The sequence below is a fragment of the Topomyia yanbarensis genome, chromosome 3 (genome assembly GCF_030247195.1).
Source record: "Topomyia yanbarensis strain Yona2022 chromosome 3, ASM3024719v1, whole genome shotgun sequence".
Classification (NCBI taxonomy): Eukaryota; Metazoa; Arthropoda; class Insecta; order Diptera; family Culicidae; genus Topomyia; species Topomyia yanbarensis.
The window spans coordinates 304,097,184-304,121,111 of NC_080672.1; the positions used below are offsets into that span (position 1 = coordinate 304,097,184).

The following is a 23,928-nucleotide window of genomic DNA, read 5'->3' on the forward strand; positions in this document are numbered from 1 at the left end:
ATCTTCGTCCTTTCCCTGCCTCTTTCGTTGCTAACTTCATGAAAAAATAAAACAATAAAGGCGATGTCCTATCCTCTTTCGATTCTACGAAATCGAGTAGCAGCAGCATCGACTTTCGTTTTTCTATGACAATCCGAAGTTACAATTTCGTTTTGATGCATGCTCAGTAATTTGCGATTCTCATTCATTAAATGGAATTAATGCAATGTGCATCTAATAATGCAACTAGAACATAGTTAAAATGAGAAATATGCACACCGATCAGGCTTCCGTCTTACAATACCATCATTAGCTCGAAAATGTACAGAATCGAGCATCGACAAATAAATATCATTGCTAGTGTATTTTCGTTTCCCCAGCACTAAGTTCAATATCGAATGTACCAATATCATTCTGAATCTCAAAGCGAAAACGAGCGTGCGGGGAGAATAATAAAAACGCTCTGCTGCATGCTTGCTTTGTCCTACCCGTTGTCTCATTTTCGATTTCGCAAAGTGCTAGTGGTATGAAAAGAAGCTTCGTTCTTTCGTCAGTTTCGCCTGATTTTGGCAAATGAAAAAAACATTTTCCGACTCTGGCTGTTGCACATCATCCTCGATAATGCCACAACAGCCGTCGAGGTCCTCTTACACGCATAGTCGACATGGCTGCCGAAGGTCAGCTTGTCATCTATGCTTACCCCAAGAATCTTCAGACTCCGCTTTGAAGTGATCACGACCTCTCCCACTTGAATAACTGCATGTTGTACCGACTTGCGGTTGTTGACGATAACCACCTCCGTCTTATGTTGCGCGAGCTCTAGGCCTCTCGCGCTCATCCATTCCGCCACAGTGCTGATAGCATGTGCTGCACCTCGGGGATTGACTCCTCGTAGACCTCCAAGGTTACACCATCCGCGAAGCCGAAAATCTTGGCACCAGGAGAGAACTTTAGTCTCAGAACCCCGCCATACATAAGGTTCCATAATACCGGGCCCAGAATCGAGCCTTACGGGACTCCTGTGGTAATAGGAATGCTTCTCTGACCGGCATCGGTCTCGTATAGTAGTGCACGGTTCTGGAAGTAGCTTTCCAAGATCCAGTACATACCCACCGGCAGTCTAAGCCGGCGTAACGAGTGCGCGGTGGCATCCCAGCTTGCCCTGTTGAATGCGTTCTTCACATCAAGTGTCACTAACGCACAGTATCGAATACCTTGCCTTTTCCGTTGGATCGCTATCTCGGCGGTCTTTACCACTAAGTTGATGGCGTCCACCGTGGACTTACCCTTTTGAAAACCAAACTGATTGCTTGACAGGCCGTCCGTACCTTCTGAGTACGGGGTTAGCCTGTTGAGGATGATCCTCTCAAGCAGTTTGCCCGTCGTGTCGATCAGGCAAATTGGTCTGTACGCCGATGGGTCGCCTGGCGGCTTCCCGGGTTTGGGCAACAACACCAATTTCTACCTTTTCCATCTATCGGGAAAACGACACTCGTCAAGGCATCTCTGTATAGCTGAACATGTTCGGGTTCGTTATGATTGCTGCCTTGAGAGCGCTGTTTGGAACTACACCAGGCCCTGAAGCTTTGTTCGTTGCTAGGGAATTAGCCACTGCGAGTAACTCTTCATTCGTCACCGGAGCCACCATTTCGGCCGCACCTACAATGCCTTGCGGCGCAGGAGGCCAGGGACTTGTGGCTCGAGACGGGAAGAGTACATCGATAATCCTCGCCAACCAGTCCGGTGACCGTTCGGGTAACCCCTTTGGTCTTAGCCATCACGATGCTGTAGGCGTCACCCCAAGGATTCGCGTTGGCACCCTCGGACAAGTTGTGGAAACACGCTCTTAATGGTCTTATTAAGGGCTAATTTCGCAGCTCGAAACACTCCACGGCGCACAGTGGCGGGTCTTCATACAAAAGTCGGAAAAAAACCTCAAATGTAACCTAATGTGGCTTAAAATAACAATATAAGCTAATTTTGAGGTGCTGAGCTCATTTTCGATGTCAAAAGTCGTAAAATATTGAATTCATTTTTCCATACAGTGTCATTGAACCTTTCTTATAACTCTGATCCCGTTTTCATGATAGATTTTCCGTTACTGTTACCGTTCAATGTCAGCAATATCATAAAAAATTAAGATCACTACTTTAAATCCATTGTATAACGTGTTGGTTCACTGTAGATTGTCTAACTATTTTACACAAAAATCCATGCGCCTCCATATCAGCAATAAAGCTTCAAAATCTCCTTAAACCTTTTTGCGCACCTAGTCGCAGAACGAGACCGTGATATTCGAAAAGCAGAGGTTATTTCCGATATAATGTATACTATGTGACCGTTCCGGAATGATTCCGAAATTTGTACAGAATTTATTAGTGAAAAAAGTGTCGGACCAAAATCAAAAGAGCAACATGCATTTGAAGTGAACAGAGCGATGATGGTTTCGGAAATGAAAATCATTAAAAAGTCCGGACTTTGCTATGTTTAAACTCAAGTTAAAAATCGTGTTCTTATCCAATGATCATAAAATTTTGAATATACATCATTCAATACATGAAATATATAAAAATATAAAATATCAATATTTCAAAAATAAATTTTTGAGGTTTTGGCCACCCTCCAGCCACTGTGCGGCGGTCCACACTTACCTCCTTGGTGCGGGCTCGTTGCGTCCTACGTCTAGCTTTGAGGCAGGCTGATCGTAGGGCTGCAATTTCGGCACTCCACCAATATACCGGGCGTTTGCCATTTCTTAGCAGGGTTGTCCTCGACATGGTGGCGTCGCATGCGCGTGATAGGACAGCTTCCAGCGCATTTCCGCTTAGACTGTCGGTGTTGGCCTCCAGTCCCAGGGCCGCGGTGATAACTTCGCTGTCGAAGTGATTGGTCTTTCACCCGCGTATCTGGCAGGGATCACCCGGCCGCTGATGCTGCACACCATAGTTGATCCTAAAGCGTATTGCTAGGTGATCACTATGGGTGTAGCCGTCGTCTACCCTCCAGTTTATGTCTGGAACCAGACCCGGGCCGCTTTAATGTTTGTGTCACATGTCATATGTTCCACAAACATTTATATTGACAAGAAAAATTGCAGGTGAATGTCTGCAATTTTCTAGGATCTCTACATGTATTGGCTGTGTATGTGTAGACTAGACTAGACTAGACTATAAATCAAATTCATTAAATAAAGAAAACAAATTAGTTCAACTCGAATAAAAGAAGACAATATTTTAGAAAGTTATGAAATCAATAGAATAAATTAAATTGTTTCAAACTTACAAATTGGATGAAATGAATAAAAAGAATGATTGAAAAGAAATAATAAAATAATAATATGGAATAAATTATATGAGCTAGAAAAAAATAAGAAAATAATAAAATAAATGAAATGACTAAAATGAATAAATTCAAATAATAAAATTAAAAATGAATATTATAGATGAAATTAACTCTTTCATGCCCAATCTTTTTCTAATGGATAGGGGTTCAATAACGATTTTTCTTGAAAGTGTTGGAGTAAAGAAACACGATAAACCTGTTTTGATCGAGATGGGTGCTTCTTTGGCAGTGCAAGAAGATGTTCAATTTTTACTTCGGATCCTCTGTACATTTCTCTTGCATAGATTCAATAGTTCAGTTGGGCGAAAAAGATAGTCAAACAGTAGACTGTGACTGTGATATGATTTATCAGTTTTTTAAAATATTTTAAGACAACGAAGATATTTTAAAACATTATTTTTCACCGATTCCTGAAAAATTAAAATATTATTTTTCACCGAGGCCAGAAATATCACCATTCAAATACTAAGGATATTTCCTTTAAAAAGAGGTATAAATTATAATTTTCTGTTTGCTACTTCAAAAGTTAAAACATTTAATATATTTTTTCTCCATATTTTCCCATAGTACCAATTTCAAAAATTTCAAGCGAAGTGGGCGGGAGTCTAGAATTGTCCAAATGATGTGAAATTTGGCATCTGATCTTACTTTGACATTTTTCACAATATGAGAGAGGAGGCTTTTGAGAATTCAAAAAAAAAAAAAAAATTGCAGTGCCCTAATTCTAACCATTGGCGTAGCTTGCAAACTTGCGTTCAAACAAAGACTTTTCTGCCGGATGTGAGTTCTGAAAATGTCAAAGAATTTGCTGCATTTTTTCAAGCACAATTGCAGTATTCTAGTCAGGGCACTGACTGTACATTGCAAACTCGATTAAGACATGGCTACTATTCAGCGTGCTGAGTATTATTCGTGTGATCCTTGTGCACCTGATTACGGATAGATATGTAACTACCCTGAAGTAATGCAGTTGTGTATGCGGATTTTTGATTCCCAAGGACATGTAATTGTTTCTTTCCTTGTGTGGTAAAGTGACTTTATCCGCATTGTTCATTTTTCTTTTGTGAGAGAAGAATCCAGGTTGTGTACTGTTTCGTGTTGTGATTGTATTGTGTTGTCATTTTCCATTTCCCTACCTATTCATTTTCACCTCCCTTTCCCTTACTATCAGGAGAGTGATGCCACGACATGGCAAGGCATAAATTTCCGAATAACATGGAGAGCATACCAAACAGGAGCATGATGAAAACCAAAAATCGCGATAATTGGCAGCGAGTCGGTAATGGGTTAACGATCTAAATATCAATGAGCCCTCTTTGGGGCCTATACCTTTTGGCGACAGGTTATTATTTCATCGTTACTGACTGACTATATTTTGTTTGTGGAAAATACGGCAGTCTTCGAGTGCTTTATTTGAAAAATCTCACCAGATCTTGATAAATAATATTAAACTATAATCGTAGTCCTTAACCCATTCCTGCCCATGTTGTTTGTGGACAACAACCTTTTTTTTTATTTTATTTATTTATTTATTTACTGGTCTTCGATTTACTCGTACAGACAGTTCCATAATTAATATTAATTCTATGTTTAAAGGTAGTCTTAGTACTGCTAAAATCATATTTGTCAGCTACATTATTAAAATTACGACAGCATACATTGAACGGATTGTTTTGAGAAAAAAGAGTACGATACATTGGTAACCGAAAGAAATCAGTTCGTCTGGTGGGTCTAGGCTGCTTTTTTTTAAACCCAAAGCAAGTAAGGCTCATTAATGTGATTATTGCCTTTAATTTGATTATTAAGTTACAAGGATCAGCTCTAGAACTGAAGTTATTGCAATTAATCTGATTGGATTCCGAAGGAGCAGTGCTGCCAGGGACAGTTTGCGTTGATGACGGAAAATGATTTCTTCATACATCTTCGTTATGGTGCAATATTATTGAAAACTGATAAAACTTACCAATTTAAACTGTAGTTGGCTACGTTTTGCACGTAATTGGACTATAGTAATTATTCTAGGAGAATTGTATTGAGCATTAGAAGGTAAAAATTGACCAGCTTCTAGCACTGCCATGGAAACACCTATATTTATGAAAATAAGCTTTTCGTGTTTCTTGGCTCCACTGTTTTCAAGGAAAAATAGTTTTGAAACCCTACATGCACTAGAAAAAAGTTGGGCATGAAAGGGTTAAACATGTCTCTAATCGACCCCCAATTTTAAAGCGCCCGATTTCAAAAAATCTTGATAAATTTTAAGTGTAAAACAAAGAAAGTGAACCGTATTAAATTAACAATCTAAATAAAAAATAATAATATTCAAATCGTTTCGAAAGAAGTGAAATGACTAGGTGCACATGAATTGAAGATGATGTTTGATTTTTCTACAAATTTTACTGAAGCATACGCTCGATTGATACAGTGAAGACCCGATGTTATCAGCACCCGATTTTATCAGCTTCATATGAAAATTTTTAGTTGGTAGTTTGATGGGCTCTAGCAGATGAACCAAGTTTAATTCGAGTAAATCCTTTCTTGAGCATATTTTTCTTATTTTAGAGATACGAAATATGCAAAAAAATCCTTTTTTTTAAATTTTGCTCTGTCAGACCCCATAAGGGAAATTTAAGCTAAATAATCTGGAAAGGTTATGAGGCTATATCTAGGGATCAAAGAAATTTTTTTTTAGATCTTCGGTTTCTTTAAAAGAAATAAAAATATATATCCCGATTTTATCAATGTCCCCGTTTTATCAGCCTAAAATTCACCAAGGAGCTGTTAAAAACGGGTCTTCGCAGTAATAGAATAACATACGCTAGAACTCATTCCGAAAAATATACGTTTTTGCCCAAAAATAAATCCCGAAGCTTTCATCCTGGCGACGATCTGAATTCGCCCAACACTCAATCTGCCATCACTGCCCTGCGGACAAAGGCTTGTTGAATCGCAAGCAATCTTCCTACACCCACGCGTTTTTACTTGTCAAAATGAAAAAAAGGAAACAAACAAACAAGCCAGTCGACATTTTCTTTCGAGGGTGGAGTTTTTAGAACCGGTAAAGTACCTTTTCCCGCACCAAAATTTATCAATTTTGGGGCGTGCTTTCGCTCTCGATTCGCCCACGTGCTTCCCTGTATGTACCATGTTTTGGGATACATAGCGGCTCCATCTCCCCGCTTGCAGATGGGTTCACGTACATACCTAAATAAGGGTAAGGTAAACAACTTTTTGACGTGGAACAGCAACAGAGTGTTCTCGGCCTGCTGTGCTGTGCTGGTACCTATGTTGCAACATGAAGAAAAGCGTACGATTTTTATGTTCAACTTCTGTTCCGTTCTGTCGAGCTGATGACGGTGACAGGCGGTGGTGAAAATGTGGAAAAACGGAGAAAAACAGGTTGTTTCTATTCATCACTGCTGCGCGGTGAACGGGTCCGCTTCTCGCCGATGTTGGTGGGGTGTCGTTTGTATGTACATTTCTGAGGTGCTGGAACGGGTTGATTGGAGACAGTTTTGTGGGGTGAAACAGACATGCACAGATTTTTCGTACCATAATGTAATAACAATTAGAGAAGGATTTTTCCGGGCTGCCCGGTTGCTGTGAACCGTAGATGATGGTGGAAGGCGCAAGAACACATTAAGAGCATAAATATACTGGTAATGTAGTTTCGTGAAGGAGCAGAAAATTTTCCAGCATCTTTCGTATGCTTGGGACGGGATTATTGCGGCCGGAAGAAATTCAATTAGCATTAAAGTTTTGCGCAGAGTTGCAGCAAAATCTGCTTTCTTGAATTGTTGAAATGTTAGGTATTTATATATATTTTAGACTGTGGTGAGTGTTGGACAGTTCCGTCATTTTGCATTTGTCTACATGCTATAAATTGCACACAATAAGGAAATATTGGAATGGTTGGAGCCCTTAGATATCATGGTTAGCTAAGAAACCTTTCCCGTAATGCAACGAAGCAAGTTTGAGGATGCTTTCAGCTAGAGTTAAAAAAATATTGCATAAAGCTTTTAATTCAGATGACTTGATATAGACGAATTTCGCACTAAATTATATTCAGAGTTGGCAGCACCTTCTCAGATTGTTATGAAGCTTTCTGTACATGAAGACTTTGTCACAAAAAGCCACTTTGCATACTTTGTTTTTCAAAAATAATCTAGACTTTTTTAAAAAGGTGAAACCTTTTTTACTAATTTTTTTTCAAATGGTTATAGCCTAAAATGACAAATCATACAAACAACTGTTGTAGGAGTGATTTTCACAAAATCAGTCAAATTTTTGAAAAAAAATATTGAAGTTGAAATTTCCATCGACTCTTACACTAAAAAAAATGATTTTAAAAATTTAAAGTCGATTTACAAAAAAACCCATCCAAGATAGGTAATTATGTCCCCTACCTACCGTTAAAAAATCAAGCTGGGCACTTTCAAGAAAAAAAAGTTATTTAAAAAAACTTTTCCTTGTTCAAACTGATTTTTTTCAGTGTGTTTTTATCGAAAACTAAACCAATGAAAATCATAATCATCTAAGAATCCAATAAAACTCAGCTTGTTAGAAGATATTGTCTAATTTAGCAACTAAGTATGTTATTATTAATCAAGATTCCTATTGAAAAAAGTTTGTTACAAAGCAAATATTCCATTATTACTTCTTTATTTTCTTGTTTAATTCTGAGGAAGGATCAGGGAAAGAAATAACCACTACAACATTATGTATTGAATTTTACATAATTATTTAATTATTTAATTATTTTTAAATATTACATTTGTCTTAAAACTACTAAAGTTCTTCTGACATTTTGTTATATTACACAGTGGAAATGTAGCAGAAATTCAATTTTGAAATAGTTTTATCAGTTTGTTCAACAGCCCAGTTATATAACTCTCGGGGAGTTGTTATGGTATTTCCATAGTCGAGTGCAAGACTGGCTCTTCTTGCCATTCGCTTAAGAGTGCCACCAATAGCGTCTCAGGGTCCTTTTCCATGGGATGTTGCAAAAAAGTGCCATTCTGCGCTTAATTCATACTTTGACTGGAATTTTCACAAGTTTGCAAAGTTTTTCTTATTTTTGTATTGTGCTGCTGCTTCAACAGGCATAAAATAATCCAGTTTTCCAGTCTTTCAGTCTTCCAGTCTTCCACGCTTCCAGTCTTCCACGCTTCCAGTCTTCCACGCTTCCAGTCTTCCACGCTTCCAGTCTTCCACGCTTCCAGTCTCCCACGTTTCCAATCTTCCACGCTTCCAGTCTTCCACGCTTCCAGTCGTCCACGCTTCCAGACTTCCACGCTTCCAGTCTTCCACGCTTCCAGTCTTCCACGCTTCCACGCTTCCAGTCTACCACGCTTCCAGTCTTCCACGCTTCCAGTCTTCCACGCTTCCAGTCTTCCACGCTTCCAGTCTTCCACGCTTCCAGTCTCCCACGTTTCCAATCTTCCACGCTTCCAGTCTTCCACGCTTCCAGTCTTCCAGTCCTTCAGTCTTCCAGTATTCCAGTCTTCCAGACTTCCAGTCTTCCAGTCTTCCAGTCTTCCAGTCTTTCAGTCTTCCAGTCTTCCACGCTTCCAGTCTTCCACGCTTCCAGTCTTCCACGCTTCCACGCTTCCAGTCTACCACGCTTCCAGTCTTCCACGCTTCCAGTCTTCCACGCTTCCAGTCTTTCACGCTTCCAGTCTTCCACGCTTCCAGTCTTCCACGCTTCCAGCCTTCCACGCTTCCAGTCTTCCACGCTTCCAGTCTCCCACGTTTCCAATCTTCCACGCTTCCAGTCTTCCAGTATTCCAGTCTTCCAGTCTTCCAGTCTTTCAGTCTTCCAGTCTTCCACGCTTCCAGTCTTCCACGCTTCCAGTCTTCCACGCTTCCAGTCTTCCACGCTTCCACGCTTCCAGTCTTCCACGCTTCCAGTCTTCCACGCTTCCAGTCTTCCACGCTTCCAGTCTTCCACGTTTCCAGTCTTCCACGCTTCCAGCCTTCCACGCTTCCAGTCTTCCACGCTTCCAGTCTCCCACGTTTCCAATCTTCCACGCTTCCAGTCTTCCACGTTTCCAATCTTCCACGCTTCCAGTCTTCCACGCTTCCAGTTTTCCAGTCCTTCAGTCTTCCAGTATTCCAGTCTTCCAGACTTCCAGTCTTCCAGTCTTCCACGCTTCCAGTCTTCCACGCTTCCAGTCTTCCACGCTTCCAGTCTTCCACGCTTCCAGTCTTCCACGCTTCCAGTCTTCCACGCTTCCAGTCTTCCACGCTTCCAGTCTTCCACGCTTCCAGTCTTCCACGCTTCCAGTCTTCCACGCTTCCAGTCTTCCACGCTTCCAGTCTTCCACGCTTCCAGTCTTCCACGCTTCCAGTCTTCCACGCTTCCAGTCTTCCACGCTTCCAGTCTTCCACGCTTCCAGTCTTCCACGCTTCCAGTCTTCCACGCTTTCAGTCTTCCACGCTTCCAGTCTTCCACGCTTCCAGTCTTCCACGCTTCCAGTCTTCCACGCTTCCAGTCTCCCACGTTTCCAATCTTCCAGGCTTCCAGTCTTCCAGTCTTCCAGTCCTTCAGTCTTCCAGTATTCCAGTCTTCCAGACTTCCAGTCTTCCACGCTTCCAGTCTTCCAGTCTTCCACGCTTCCAGTCTTCCACGCTTCCAGTCTTCCACGCTTCCAGTTTTCCAGTCCTTCAGTCTTCCAGACTTCCAGTCTTCCAGTCTTTCAGTCTTCCAGTCTTCCAGTCTTCCAGTCTTCCACGCTTCCAGTCTTCCACGCTTCCAGTCTTCCACGCTTCCAGTCTTCCACGCTTCCAGTCTCCCACGCTTTAGGCACAAATCTCCGATCAACATGGGGAACGTGCCATTTGAGCCAGACGCTACTGATTCCTGATTCCAGTCTCCCACGCTTCCAATCTTCCATGCTTCCAGTCTTCCACGCTTCCAGTCTTCCACGCTTCCAGTCTTCCACGCTTCCAGTCTTCCACGCTTCCAGTCTTCCACGCTTCCAGTCTTCCACGCTTCCAGTCTTCCACGCTTCCAGTCTTCCACGCTTCCAGTCTTCCACGCTTCCAGTCTTCCACGCTTCCAGTCTTCCACGCTTCCAGTCTTCCACGCTTCCAGTTTTCCAGTCCTTCAGTCTTCCAGACTTCCAGTCTTCCAGTCTTCCAGTCTTCCAGTCTTTCAGTCTTCCAGTCTTCCAGTCTTCCAGTCTTCCACGCTTCCAGTCTTCCACGCTTCCAGTCTTCCACGCTTCCAGTCTTCCACGCTTCCAGTCTTCCACGCTTCCAGTCTTCCACGCTTCCAGTCTTCCACGCTTCCAGTCTTCCACGCTTACAGTCTCCCACGCTTCCAATCTTCCATGCTTCCAGTCTTCCACGCTTCCAGTCTTCCACGCTTCCAGTCTTCCATGCTTCCAGTCTTCCATGCTTCCAGTCGTCCACGCTTCCAGTCTTCCACGCTTCCAGTCTCCCACGTTTCCAATCTTCCACGTTTCCAGTCTTCCACGCTTCCAGTCTTCCACGCTTCCAGTCTTCCATGCTTCCAGTCTACCACGCTTCTAGTCTTCCACGCTTCCAGTCTTCCACGCTTCCAGTCTTCCACGCTTCCAGTCTTCCACGCTTCCAGTCTTCCACGCTTCCAGTCTTGGAGAATTCCATATGCGCTAGAAAAAAAGTTGAGTCTGAAAAGGTTCATTTAAATTTGAACACATTATCATAAAATATACACTAACCTATTCGTCGATTGAAGCATCACTTCAGAGAAAAAGCATCCATCATCCTCACCGCCGCACAGCGGCTGACAGAAGACAGTACCCAGTATCGTAACATCTGTTTTTCTACTCACCAGCACCAGCAGCATCCCCGGAAAAACCATATGCTCGTCTCCGCGGAAATGCATCATATTTGATGGTAAACCGCAAGGACTAAAGATAATGTTTGCAATCGTCCTAAACAGAGCGGGACGTGCGAGCGAACGAACGGTGCGGAAGGGTCTTTCACAACCTGTTCCAATGCTGGGACGGCATTGTTTGCCGGTTCAATAGACATTTGAGATGAGATAATAACGGCATGGCGACGCAGCCCTGCACATGTTACGTGGTGTTAACACATATGTAATCTGTAACCATGAATTAGTGCCGAATCAACTAGAAACGCATTAATGCTATTTATTTAGAACCCCTTCCCGGTCCCGTTTAGCCCTAGAGCAAATATCCGTCTGCGATTCGGATCGGATGATTAACCAACCAACCATGCAGGCTGATAGGTGAGGGGTGAGTTTTGACGGGTCCTTTATCGATTACTGCTGCGCTCGGCACCCTCAAATTCTTTTCAAGGCTGCTGCGGTAAATCTTGCCATATGCGCTAGTGGTTCACCTATACATGAAATAGTTGCTCGACACTCGGCAAGCCCTCATCGGGTGAAGTTGGCACTCGGTTACATTTGTTTCTTGTTTGAATGTAAATTATGGTTTCGACATTCACAAGTACCATATGTGGTGGGTTTTTCCTCGTCTGTGGTGCTTCAATGAAGTTCGATTTTGACTGGTTGGATTGATTCCGAAACGACTTTTTTAACTAGGGTAAACGTGCCCTTATTCATCTCATTAGTCAGTATATCACGCTGTTTAGTGGATAACTCGACTTAGAGTGACTGGATTGCGCTTAAATATGTATCATCATCTTTGCTACGTCCCTAAGAAGCAGTACAGTTAAAAATTTTGCCTGGAAAATGTGAAATGCTCCCGTTTCAGCGAAGCGAAAAGTCGAGTACAACGTACCCTTATTCATCCTACCATTTGAGCTAATGCGTTGAATAGAGATAGCAGATACTGCTCTAACTAACGAGTTCAAATGGGTGAGATGAATAGAGGAGCTAAGATGAATTAGGGAACAGTAACCCTATAATTAAATATTCGATTTTTGGTAGACAATTGGTTGTACGTGGACCGTGATATTGACTCAGTATCGAAAATGCTTAAATTTGCCTGGGTATTGCATGAATGTAAATAAACAAGGAAACGTTGAGTGAAAACTTGTTGAAGTGTTTTCGTCAGGATAATTCGTTAAAAAGACGCATTTTTAAAAAAAAAAATTAACGATACATGGAGCGTTGGTACACCCAGAACTCGGCCGTAATGCCTTTACGGTAATAGATAAAATGCTCTAATAGCAAGACGTTTAGGGGAAGATGTGGTAAAACGCACTCCCTAAGGAATTATTATCATATCTCGATTGCAGAACTTTATCCCCTACATTGCAATGAAAGAAATCCTTAATCCAACGTCTCCCCCTATAATAGTAGTCATAATGTTAATATTCCACATATTCAAAATCACATGAAAAAATCAACTTTTCAAAATCACGAAAAATTTTACATTGAAATATTTGCGGGGCAAAACGCACTAGTGCAGTGGTAAAATGTACCACAACAACGGGGCAGAATGCACTACAACAAGGGGGCAAAATGCACCACAATAAAGGGGCAAAATGGCCCGCACACAAAGAGTAAGTAAACTGCATTTAATTTGAACAAAGCATGCAGTTCGGATGTAACATGTTGATTACCGCGGCCATGTATGGATTTCGTATGTATCAACTCTTAAGTTATAGTGAATAAAATATTATTTAGTTATACTTATCATTTTCGGATTCCAGGTTAAAGTTATATTGTGTTCTCAGGAATGATTCCCCGTAAAATGCAATTGGGCGGCTAGAAATATCAGTGCACACAACAAAATTATATTAAACCACATTTGTCCTTTACGACGACTGCCAGGCGGGGGTGACTAAAATTCAGCATGGTTCAATGTATGTAAAAGGCATCATTACACTGTTGGAGGGATTAAGACATGTGTTTGATTTTATTTTCATTATAATCGAGATTAATAGCATATTTTCAGACATTAATTAGCAGTATCCACAAACAATGCTTTTAGAATCAAATTCATGGCATTGGGAACACTTTTGCCAGCCATGTCCCCTGTTAGAATTAGAGAATTGTTCATCGCAGTAAGCACATAAATGGTCGTTAATAACACTAGTTTACAAATTTTGGGGTGATTGCATGAAGCTAAGAAAAAAGAAGTTTTCTTAGTCAATTTTGGGTCGCTGAGCACGAAAATCATATTTATTTTCTTTTTCAAAGAACCGTTTGTGTGATTTTTTGAAAAACGTGTTTTTGAGCACTTTTTGCAGTTATTGGTCAATATCTCAGGAACAAATCTTCCGATTAACACAAACGACCTACCATTTGAAAGGCCTACCATTTGAAAGGTATTTAAAGGGCGAACACGAAATTATTGCGACACCGAAAATTTCATGCCAGTTTTCTTATAATGTTCAAAATCAAACCAAAATTTTAGGGTAGTTTTATATATATATATATATATATATATATATATATATATATATATACATATATATATATATATATATATATATATATATATATATATATATATATATATATATATATATATATATATATATATATATATATATATATATATATATATATATATATATATATATATATATATATATATATATATATATATATATATATATATATATATATATATATATATATATATATATATATATATATATATTTACTTCAAAAATCAAAAGAAAAGTTAATCGACGGAGCCTTGGGTATAAAATTGAACGCATTTTCGCTTGATGCCCTCCATCAAAGTCTTAACAGTGTCATCCGGTACCAGTTTCTCAGTTTTTTTTCCATTTTCTTAACATGTCCTTCTCGTCTTTGACTGTCTTCTTGCTCTTCCGAAGTTCCCGTTTCATCATTGCCCAGTACTGCTCCACCGGGCGCAGCTCCGGACAGTTTGGCGGATTCATGTCCTTTGGAACAAAATGGACAGAATTGGCCTCATACCACTCCAGGACACTTTTAGAATAGTGGCATGATTCCAAATCTGGCCAAAATAGCGGAGCTTCGTCATGCTGGTTGTTTTTGGTTGATTTTTACCCAATAATAAAAAAGTTATACCCTGTTGAATGTGTCGCAATAATTTCGTGTTCGCCCTTTATGTGCCCATTCCAAAAATGCTTGGTAAAATTACTCATTTTTAGTTGATTTTTCGTAAAAGAACAATTCAAAAAAATAAAATCTTTCAAAATTTTAGGTGACAGACAAAATCCGAAAATCCGATAAAAACTGGTGATGTTATTAAGCACCGAGTGAAAATTGCTCTGTTTTTCACATATCTCTTTTGGTCTTAAGGAATTATATACAAAGTTGGCACTCAAAAAATCGAAAGAAAAATTTATTGAATATTCTGAAAGTACATACTTTTGAAAATACACTGCTGGCCAATAAAATAGGTGTGTGATAGATTATTTTGTTTTTCTCTCAATTACGCATACCAAGTTGCAGCAGTCTCAATCACACCTACCGCACACAGAAGCCTTGGGATCTGTCAAGTTACTAGTGGGTTGCTGGCGCAGATTATATTTGCAATCTTTGTCAAGATGCAAAACAAGACTACCGCAGGCTTTTTCGTGTGGTCAATATAATAGGTGTGTGAAATATATTAACGTGTTATTATTTTACATGATTCCATTATACGTTTTATTTGGTGAAGTTTGAATTCTGCGTGTTAATAAATGTATTCAAATGTTGAATAAGTCAAAGATTTGTTATAGAATGGGTCGAGCATCTCACTGTTCTCAAGTGGAACGAAGTACAGTGCTAAGAAATTTTGTTCAAGATGATAAGACATATAAATAAATTGCGAATACACTGCGGCGTTCCGAAAACTTCGTTACAAATGCCTTAAAACCTTTGAAAAAAGGAAACACGGAAATAACCCAAGAAAACATCTACAGCAGCTGACCATCGTATTGCAATTTTAGCGAAATCTGATCCATTCGCGTCATCCAAAACCAATTCAGCACAAATTGGAAAAGTGGCAGGTCCGAGAACAGTTCGCTGTAGGCCGTAAAATTCCAATCTACCAGAAAGAATTGCTAAGAAGGTTCCACTATTTCGAAGCCAAAGCCTTTGAAGAAAAATGCAATTTGCTTTTCAACAGCGTTAATAGGCCTGGTTCAAAAGGAATCAAAAAATGGCGACATATCCTTCGGAGGGACGAATCAAAGGTAAACCTGTTTTCCTCCGAAGCACAACGAAACGTTAAACGTCCAAAGTGCAAACAGTTTGATCTGCGACACACGCAAAATATGGTAAAGCACGGAGGCGAGAACAATGAGGTTTGGAGCTTGCTTCTCGTGGAATTGCGCAGGTCCTATTCTTCGCAACGCCACTATAATGGCAAGATTCGAATGCAAGGCTAAAGGATGGACATCCTAAAGGATGTCATGCGGTCCTATGCCAAAGATAACGTGCCTTTACATGACAGTTTCTGCAAGATATTGAACAAAAATACACATCGAAGTATGTAAAGGAATGATTTCGGGATAATAAAGTGACTATAATTTCGGACCATGCCAATCTCCTGTCATCAATCCCGTAGAAAATTTACGGAATGTACTTAAAAAGAGGTTATTCGATCGAAATTTCACAAATTAGGATCGTTTATGGGAAGCAGCTTAAAAGGAATGCTACCCTATACTAACGGAAATTTATTAGCGTTTGAATGACTCTATGCCAAAACAAATGGATAAAATTTGGTTGAATAAGGGAGCTTACACAGGTTACTAGTTGCTAAAAATGTTGAAGTCTTAAAATCATTGGATTTGAAAAATTTTAATGCAATGGATTACAATACACCTATTTCATTGACCAGGTACTTTTTTGGATTTCATAGAGAAGAAAGAGTTACGATAAAGCATAACATTAAATTTACAAATAAAAGTGTTCTTTTTCATATTTACGACTGTGCCTAACTATAAAATATTTGAATATAGAAATATTTTTAGAGAAAACTCAAAATTTCATGTATTTTTATCTCACACCTATTTTATTGACCAGCAGTGTATCTGTGCGAAATTTCATCCCAATCGGAGCACTTGATTTCGCAGCGCTCTGATTCTTCCGCGTGTGAAGTTAACACAAAACTTTAAACGCAATTATCTCGGAATTAAGTTGTTTGAAAAGTACCGTTGCGGTGAACGTGATATCGCAAAAACTATTCATCCGATTTTCATAATTTTTTTTGAATTGCTTGTATTTACATTCTCGTGTACTTGAATGGTTCATTTTTGGTCCAAAAAATTTTGATTTTTTGCCATGAATATTTGTTTAAAATTTTGAACACAACAAAACTCAATTTTTTGGTTAACATATTTTTTTGCTGAATTTTTTTTTATTGGAGAACTGATCCATTCAAGTACACCACAATACATTTTGCTTCAATAATCTGTTTACTTTTTTGATTTCAGTTGAGCGGTTCGGCTTGGAGAGCGTTCACCGCAAACCTCTGCCAAAAAAGCTCGCTACGGGGGATGGACCATAACTCCGCCAACCTTCAATATTTTTTTTTAATTCAGCTTGTTTTTTCGAACTTCGATAGCACTACCAACGAGATGTCTTTTGTTTTTTCAAAAAAAATTGCATAAATCGCTTTAAAAAAATCAGGAACTTAGCTCACATTTCCGCCTCAACTTTGTATATAACCCCTTAAATAAGATTACACTAGTTTACAAGAAAAATGAAGTTACGAGAAAAAGTGTTTTCTAGATTAATTTTGGGTCGCTGAACACGAAAATAATACTCTATTTCTCTTTCAAAGAAGTTCAAGTTTAAAAAAAACAAAACGTTTTTCTTTTGCTTCCTCTGTTTTATTTTTGTTCTATTTTTTATTACAGAAAAAATAATTTTTCATATTTGCAATGTGAGAGATTTTAACAATTTTGATGTAATCGCGATAAGCTAAGAAGAAAGATGTTTTCTAAGTTAATTTTGGATCGCTGAATACGAAAACCAAGTCCATTTTTTTCATTTTTGGGGCAGCTTTTGCAAGATTTCTTTTAAAATGGTGTTTTTGGGCACTATTTTAGTTATTTGTCAATATCTCGTTCAAATAGGATCCGATCGAAACAGTTCGAAAGGTATTGATGTACCCTTTCAGAAAATGTATAATATGCGTAGATCAAATGTACATTTATTATGATTACAATCGCCCAAATTAAAAAATCTAATGTTCGACTTTTGTTTAAATAAAATGCATATTTCTAGTATTTTTTTATAATAAATCAAGGGCAGAAGAAAATTGGGTACTGTCTTCTCGAGTTTGCATCCATCCGTCCTGCGGCATTGGAATGGTTTTGGATATTTCATTGTATAACGAAGTGCCCTTTTTAAAATGTGGAAGTATTCGTTGGAAAAGTTTTGTTTTGTCTGTGGTGAGTCACAGAAAAAAATATTTTGTAATTTTAAGTTTATTTTCATGCACATATTTGGAGCATGAATATAAATGTAAAATTAAGTTCCACCACAAATACACACGACTTGTCGTGCTTTCTTCAACGAATTTTATTAGAATTTTACACGTGGATTGAAAATTACAGTTTCTTTAAACGGAAATCCAATGCATTTCAATGTATTTTTACTCGAAAACTGCTGTGAAATGAATGACACGTAATATTACACGAATGAAAGTGTAAAATTGTATGCTGTTTGATGCTCCAATTGATTTTAACGCAATTTTCAATCAAATTTTTTTATTCAATCGTTGTATGTTTACATTCGTATTGATTTACATGTCGTTTAAATTTCATTATTTTTGGTGTGTACATATTTAACGAATTAAAGGAATTTTCGCTTTCTGCTTCAACAGGCTTCGCAGCAGATTCTCAGTTGACAGAACATAACGTGGCTAGTACTACGATCCCACTGAGACTCCTTCCCAATAGGGACTCGAATATTTATGCGACCAGTGCTACACCCTCTAAACCGCCGCACCAGGGCAGGGTCTGCTAAAATCATAAAATTTCCATTTCGCTCAATGTGCCATAGCATCAACATTTTTCATCCGATGTTAGTGATATTAGACATAAAACTAACGTAAACATATTATCTGTCATCTTAGATTCTGAAAAAAAATGTTATTCAATAAAAAAACAATTAAAAATGAGTAACTTTAAAAAATGGTCAAAAATGCACTTTTTTAAACTTTGGTCGCTTGCAGCACTAAAAATTTCACATATGATCGACACATATTATATGTTTTTGGAAAGGGCATCTCGGCACCTTTCAACCTGCATATTGACGAAATTAATTGGATGATTTTGACACGAAATATTGACTAAAAACTATAAAAAGTGCTCAAAAACGATTTTTTTGAGAAAATCACAAAATCGCTTCTTTGAACAAAAAAATGAATATTGTTTTCGTGTTCAGCGACCCAAAATTAGTTTAAAAAATACTTTTTCTTGAAGCTTCATTTTTCTTGTAAACTAGTGTAATAGTGTCGATCTTCACTTTCTTTTGTCGACTAGTTCGTTTACTCTGATTTTTCTGAATATTTGTTATGTCCTTCAAGGCGGATGACTCGAAGCTTTCTACAATAAGCTACTGAAGTTAGTTCCGTAGCTACCTCTTTTTTGTTGTAAGTTCCCTTTCGAACCTTCTTCTTCTGGTCTTCTGGAAGTTGTACAGTCACATCGCAAGAAGGGATAATGCATTTTTCAGTAGTCTTTGTGGCTGACTTGTCAATATCCAAATCCCAAGGTACTTTTGTTTTCGTATCGACATCAGTGATTTTATTGGTATTACCACGACGTTTCTTTTCCGTAATCTTTTTCATTTTTCTTGGCTTCAGATTGTTTGTATTACATTCATAGTCGTCGATTCTGGCAAAGACTGCCAGTTTGGGTTGCTGAGTAGCTTAACTATCGTTCTGCTCTATGATCGGTTTAGCATCAACCGAATGCAAAGAAATGATAGCGATATCCCAGGAAGATTTCATCATGCCGTTGAAATGCTCATCTTGGGACAGAGACATCAGCGATATTTTACCGTCGTCTTTAATTACGTAGTATGTATCAACATGTATAACAATCAGGCTTTCATCATTTCGACTAGTCTCGTCACAAAGTTGAGCTCCAAAAACTGGGGTGGATCTGTGGAAACACTGGTGTTTTTATTAGCATTATCGATCACTTGGTTAAAGGTCAACTGAACAACATCAGTGGGCTCTTGTAGAATTGTTTGTATTCACTCGGCTAGTTTCAAAGCACAGTGAGTCCGAGTCTGGGCCTGCTTCAGGTCCGCATCTGGTAAGGGGAAAAGGGGATGGGCTAGATCCAAGAACTGGTTCGGATCCGGGTACTGGTCCAGCTCCTGGAACTGGTCTGGATCTGGGAACTGGTCCGGGTACTGGTCCGAATCCGAGTATTGTGCCGGATCCGGGAACTAGGCCGGATGCGGAAACTAGCCAAAAAATTTTATTTCACTATTCAACCCAATCAGTAAAAATATTTCGTAGTTCCGGCTGCTTTCTGCCAATATTGGGGCAGATTCTAACCTGAATTCGGGCAACAATTGGCTAGAATTCCGGTTGGCTTGACTCGATACTCATATTATCATAAACATTGTCCGAATTATCTTACATACGAACAGAGCCGAAGTTGACACATACTGAAAAAGTGTTTGGTTGTGTGATGCACATACATGAACAGCTACCGAAATTCGTCATTCCACCGTTTACTACCTTTGCGGTGGTAAGAGTTTAACACCGCAATGCGTGATTTCGTGGTCTGTTACCGAAAAGACAATAGAATCGTACCCAAAAGTAGTAGAAACATACCTGTCGGATTTTGAGTGAGTGAGTGTGAGTGAATTTGAAATAAAAATTATTTTTCACGGAAAACTCCGCAATTTTATGAGCAAAATACCCTCTTACATGAACAATTTTCTCGAAAACTCAACTTATGGGTTTGGAATTTTTTACATAGAATGCGTATGCAATGTTTGAAATGAACCGGTTAAATAGTTTTTGAATGGCAATTAACACAGCAAATCGTGTTTTTTTTTCAGAGATATTCTACAAAAAGCTTCGTCACCGAACACCGTTTCGCTTGGGACGGGCTCACCTGGGTTCGATTCAAAACCCCGCACATAGGGTTAGAGATTTTTCCAAAAGAGATTTCTCTAACCCGAAAAGAGGCGAAAACCCCTAGGGTTGAAGCCTCCATAATCAAAATAAAACAAACCGTTTCTCTTGTCAATATTTTTGCATTAATAAATTACAGAATGTTATTGAAATGATACATTATAATGTACAAAAGTTTTGATCAAATCACTTCACCCAAATAGCTAAAAAATATCGCGAAAAAAGTGTTTTTTACGCTGAAACCCATACCCCCCTTAATATCTGTGAAATGCGTTATTGGACGCTTTGTCTCGGAATTGCTTTGTGCTCGTTCTCAAGGCCACTTTAATCAGTCTTTTGTTCGCGTAGTGAAAGTTGAACAATAATTAGGGTGAGCAAGCCCAACCTAGTAAATGGTTTTGACCGTAAAATGCTCATTAGACATCTGATCAAGTCATTATATATACCGTAAACCGGGATGACTTTGATCATCGGGGTGACTTTGATCACTCGGAACTTTTTTCGTAGATCGCTTATTAAACCAGAATAGTCTACCGAAACATTTTAATTTGAAATGACTTTTACTCTAAACTTATAAAATACTGATTTGTTATACTTTTTGAGTATATTGTTCGGTTTTTCGGTACAAAAACTACAAAAAACTGAAATTTGACTTTACCTTATTTTTACGAAGCTTCGTAAAGTGTCTATTTTTTATAAAACAAATCAGATTTGAGCAAGAGTAATAAATTACATAATTTTTATTTTCCTTTAGAGTGGGATGTGCCAAATATATTTTTAAGAGTTTGCTTATTTTAAATACATTTTTTTGTGAAATTAGGTGGCAATTATTTCAAATTATTTCACCCTAATTTTCGCTATATTTTTAATTCTTCAATAGTCCAACGTGTAAAAATGGATGAAACTTTTTGTACATTGATAAAGCACTGAAATAAAGCAATTTAAAGGTTTTCAGAATCTTTTATTCTAGTTGGACACAAATTCTACGAATTTTGGTTTCTCGAATTTTACAGTATATTGAAATACTTTATATAAACATCTATTTAACAATGAGTATCTTTCACGTGACGAATGAAAATTTTTTAAAGTCACGTAAATAAAAAAACGAAACGAAACGAGTATCTTTCCAGAATTAGTTTAAACAAACATTTGAATGAAAAACATTGAAATCAATAACTTAATGTGGCTGAGCATGCAGGTTATCAAAGTCATCCCGGAATATGGATGGAACTTCAATTTGAAATCATTTTTGGAAAAATAGCTGGAAGCGGAGAATTTTAGGTAAAACCATCCAATCTTATTCTCCATACATCAGTACATGGTTTAAAAATATTAAACTTGAAAAAAATGTGTTGCGTCTAAAAATATGTAGGGTAAGGTGGGGCAAATCCGACCTAGTAAATGGTTTTGGCTGTAAAATGCTCATTTTACATTGGATCAAGTCGTTTTATATACCAAATTAAGGGTTAGACTCCTGAGCAACTTTCTGTATTTATTTAGATTTTGGGAATATCTTGAGTTACAAGCGTTTTACAAAAATGTTCATTTTTGCTGTTTTCAAAAATGGTGAGGTAAACCCGACCCCCTATGTTTTTGGTTGATTTAGTGCAGATATTACTCAAATTTTATGGTTGATCAATGATAAATCAATGAATGTTGTGTTATTGAATTGTAACATGAAGAAATGGAGTTCAATGTCAATCTTGGAATGCTAAAATCACGAGCAGTAGCACGTAATGATATTCCCATGTGCATCGCAGCAATTGTTCGACGAATACTATAATCATCACGTTTTTGCCTTTCTCAATAGAAAGGTATTGCAATTGCTCTGAAAACCGACTTTTTAACGGAGGCCCGGAGGGCCGAGTGACTTATACCATTCGATTCAGTTCGTCGAGTTCGGCAAATGTCTGTGTGTGTGTGTATGTATGTGTGTATGTATGTATGTGTGTGTGTATGTGTGTGTGTATGTGACCAAAAATGTCACTCATTTTTCTCAGAGATGGCTGAACCGATTTTGACAAACTTAGTCTCAAATGAAAGGTGCAACGTTCCCATAGGCTGCTATTGAATTTCTAATGGATCCGACTTCCGGTTCCGGAATTACAGGGTGATGAGTACGAACACGCAGAAAATGTCGATTTTAATAAATTCTGCAATGAATGTATAAAGGTGAAAATTTTTCCAAAATATGACCACAACTGCTTCGATTTGTAGTATTAGGTCACTAGCATCCATTCAAAGTCTATTTGGCCACATTGGCCACCATTCTCGGTTCCGGAAGCCCCGGCGGAAGTATCTAAATTCAGAATAACAGTCACATCGGTTTCTCGGAGATGGCTAGACCGATTCGACCAAACTTAGTCTCAAATGAAAGGTATTGCGTCCCCGTAAATGGCTATTTAATTTCATCCCGATCCGACTTCCGGTTCCGGAGTTACAGGTTGTGGCGTGCGATCACATAGCAAATTGTGATTCAAACCGATACTCCGATGAAAGCAAAAAAGGTAAAAATTTCGCTAAAATGTCTCTCAAACAACTTAAATTTGCTATTGCGGCCAACCAAACTTTCGTTGACTACATTGACCACCATAGACGGTTCCGGAAGTGCCCGGGAAAAGCGGCCATCTTTCAAAATTTACGAACTCGCATCAGTTTCCCGGAAATGGTTAGGCCGATTTTCACAAACTTAGTCCCAAATGATAGCTATAATAACCCCACAGATGTCTATAAAATTTCGTACGGATCGCTTATATGGGTCCGGAAATATAGACTAAATCGTCCGGTCACATATGAAATTCCCATATAAGCCGGAACTCAATTTTTTTTTCAAAGGGGGGGACCCCATGAAATTTCAGAAATCGAATTCGTATTTTTGATGCCAAACATCTTTAAAATGCATGAAACGTCGAGATTTTATGTTATCTCGAAAAATTTTTTTTTATAAAAATCGACTTTTTGGTACTTCGCCGATTTTGCACCTTTTTTCAGTTCAATATTACCGTGACTGTTTTTTCTTTTTCAAAATTTTAGAACTCGAATAATGATTTATTTTCCTGTATATAGTTGTCATGTGATGTATAATAATAAAATGTAATATATGCATTTAAAAGCTTTTAATGAATATAAACAACGCACACATTCTCGTGATTCATGATTGAGAAAGGCACAATTGCACCGCTAGGTGGATTAAAATAGGTTTTGTGTCTTTCGTTTGTAATTATGAACCATTTTGCATAAAAGTAGTAATTTGATAAATAAAAATTTTCTTAGCAAAATAGCAGTCGGATTTACCCCAATATTTAGAGGTCGGATTTGCCCCACCGCGTCATTTTTCATTATGATGCAATTAAAAAAAAATATGAAAAAGGTTTAACTAAATTCATCTATGCACTTTGTAGGACTTAAATCAAAGAATTTAAATCCACTTACATTTATTATGCGATCACTTTAACAATCAGAAATATTCTGTAGTCAATGATGCACAAAAGTCAAATCAAAAGTTGTAAAAACACACTTTTAGTCGTATGAGCATCCCAATGTAGACTAATAAAATGCTCTCATACCACCATTATGATTATTTTCGATGCTCTACACG

General features: G+C 38.4%; 1 protein-coding gene across 1 annotated transcript; it reads right to left on the reverse strand.

The window, feature by feature from the left end:
* Positions 1 to 9,128: 9,128 nt before the first annotated feature.
* Positions 9,129 to 11,194, reverse strand: LOC131688030 (RNA-binding protein 12B-like). Its single transcript, XM_058972159.1, has 4 exons — positions 11,025 to 11,194; positions 10,629 to 10,955; positions 9,469 to 9,845; positions 9,129 to 9,397 (listed from the first exon to the last, which is right to left on the reverse strand). Exons 1-4 carry the CDS (start codon positions 11,192 to 11,194, stop codon positions 9,129 to 9,131), a joined length of 1,143 nt encoding a protein of 380 aa, XP_058828142.1.
* Positions 11,195 to 23,928: the final 12,734 nt, after the last annotated feature.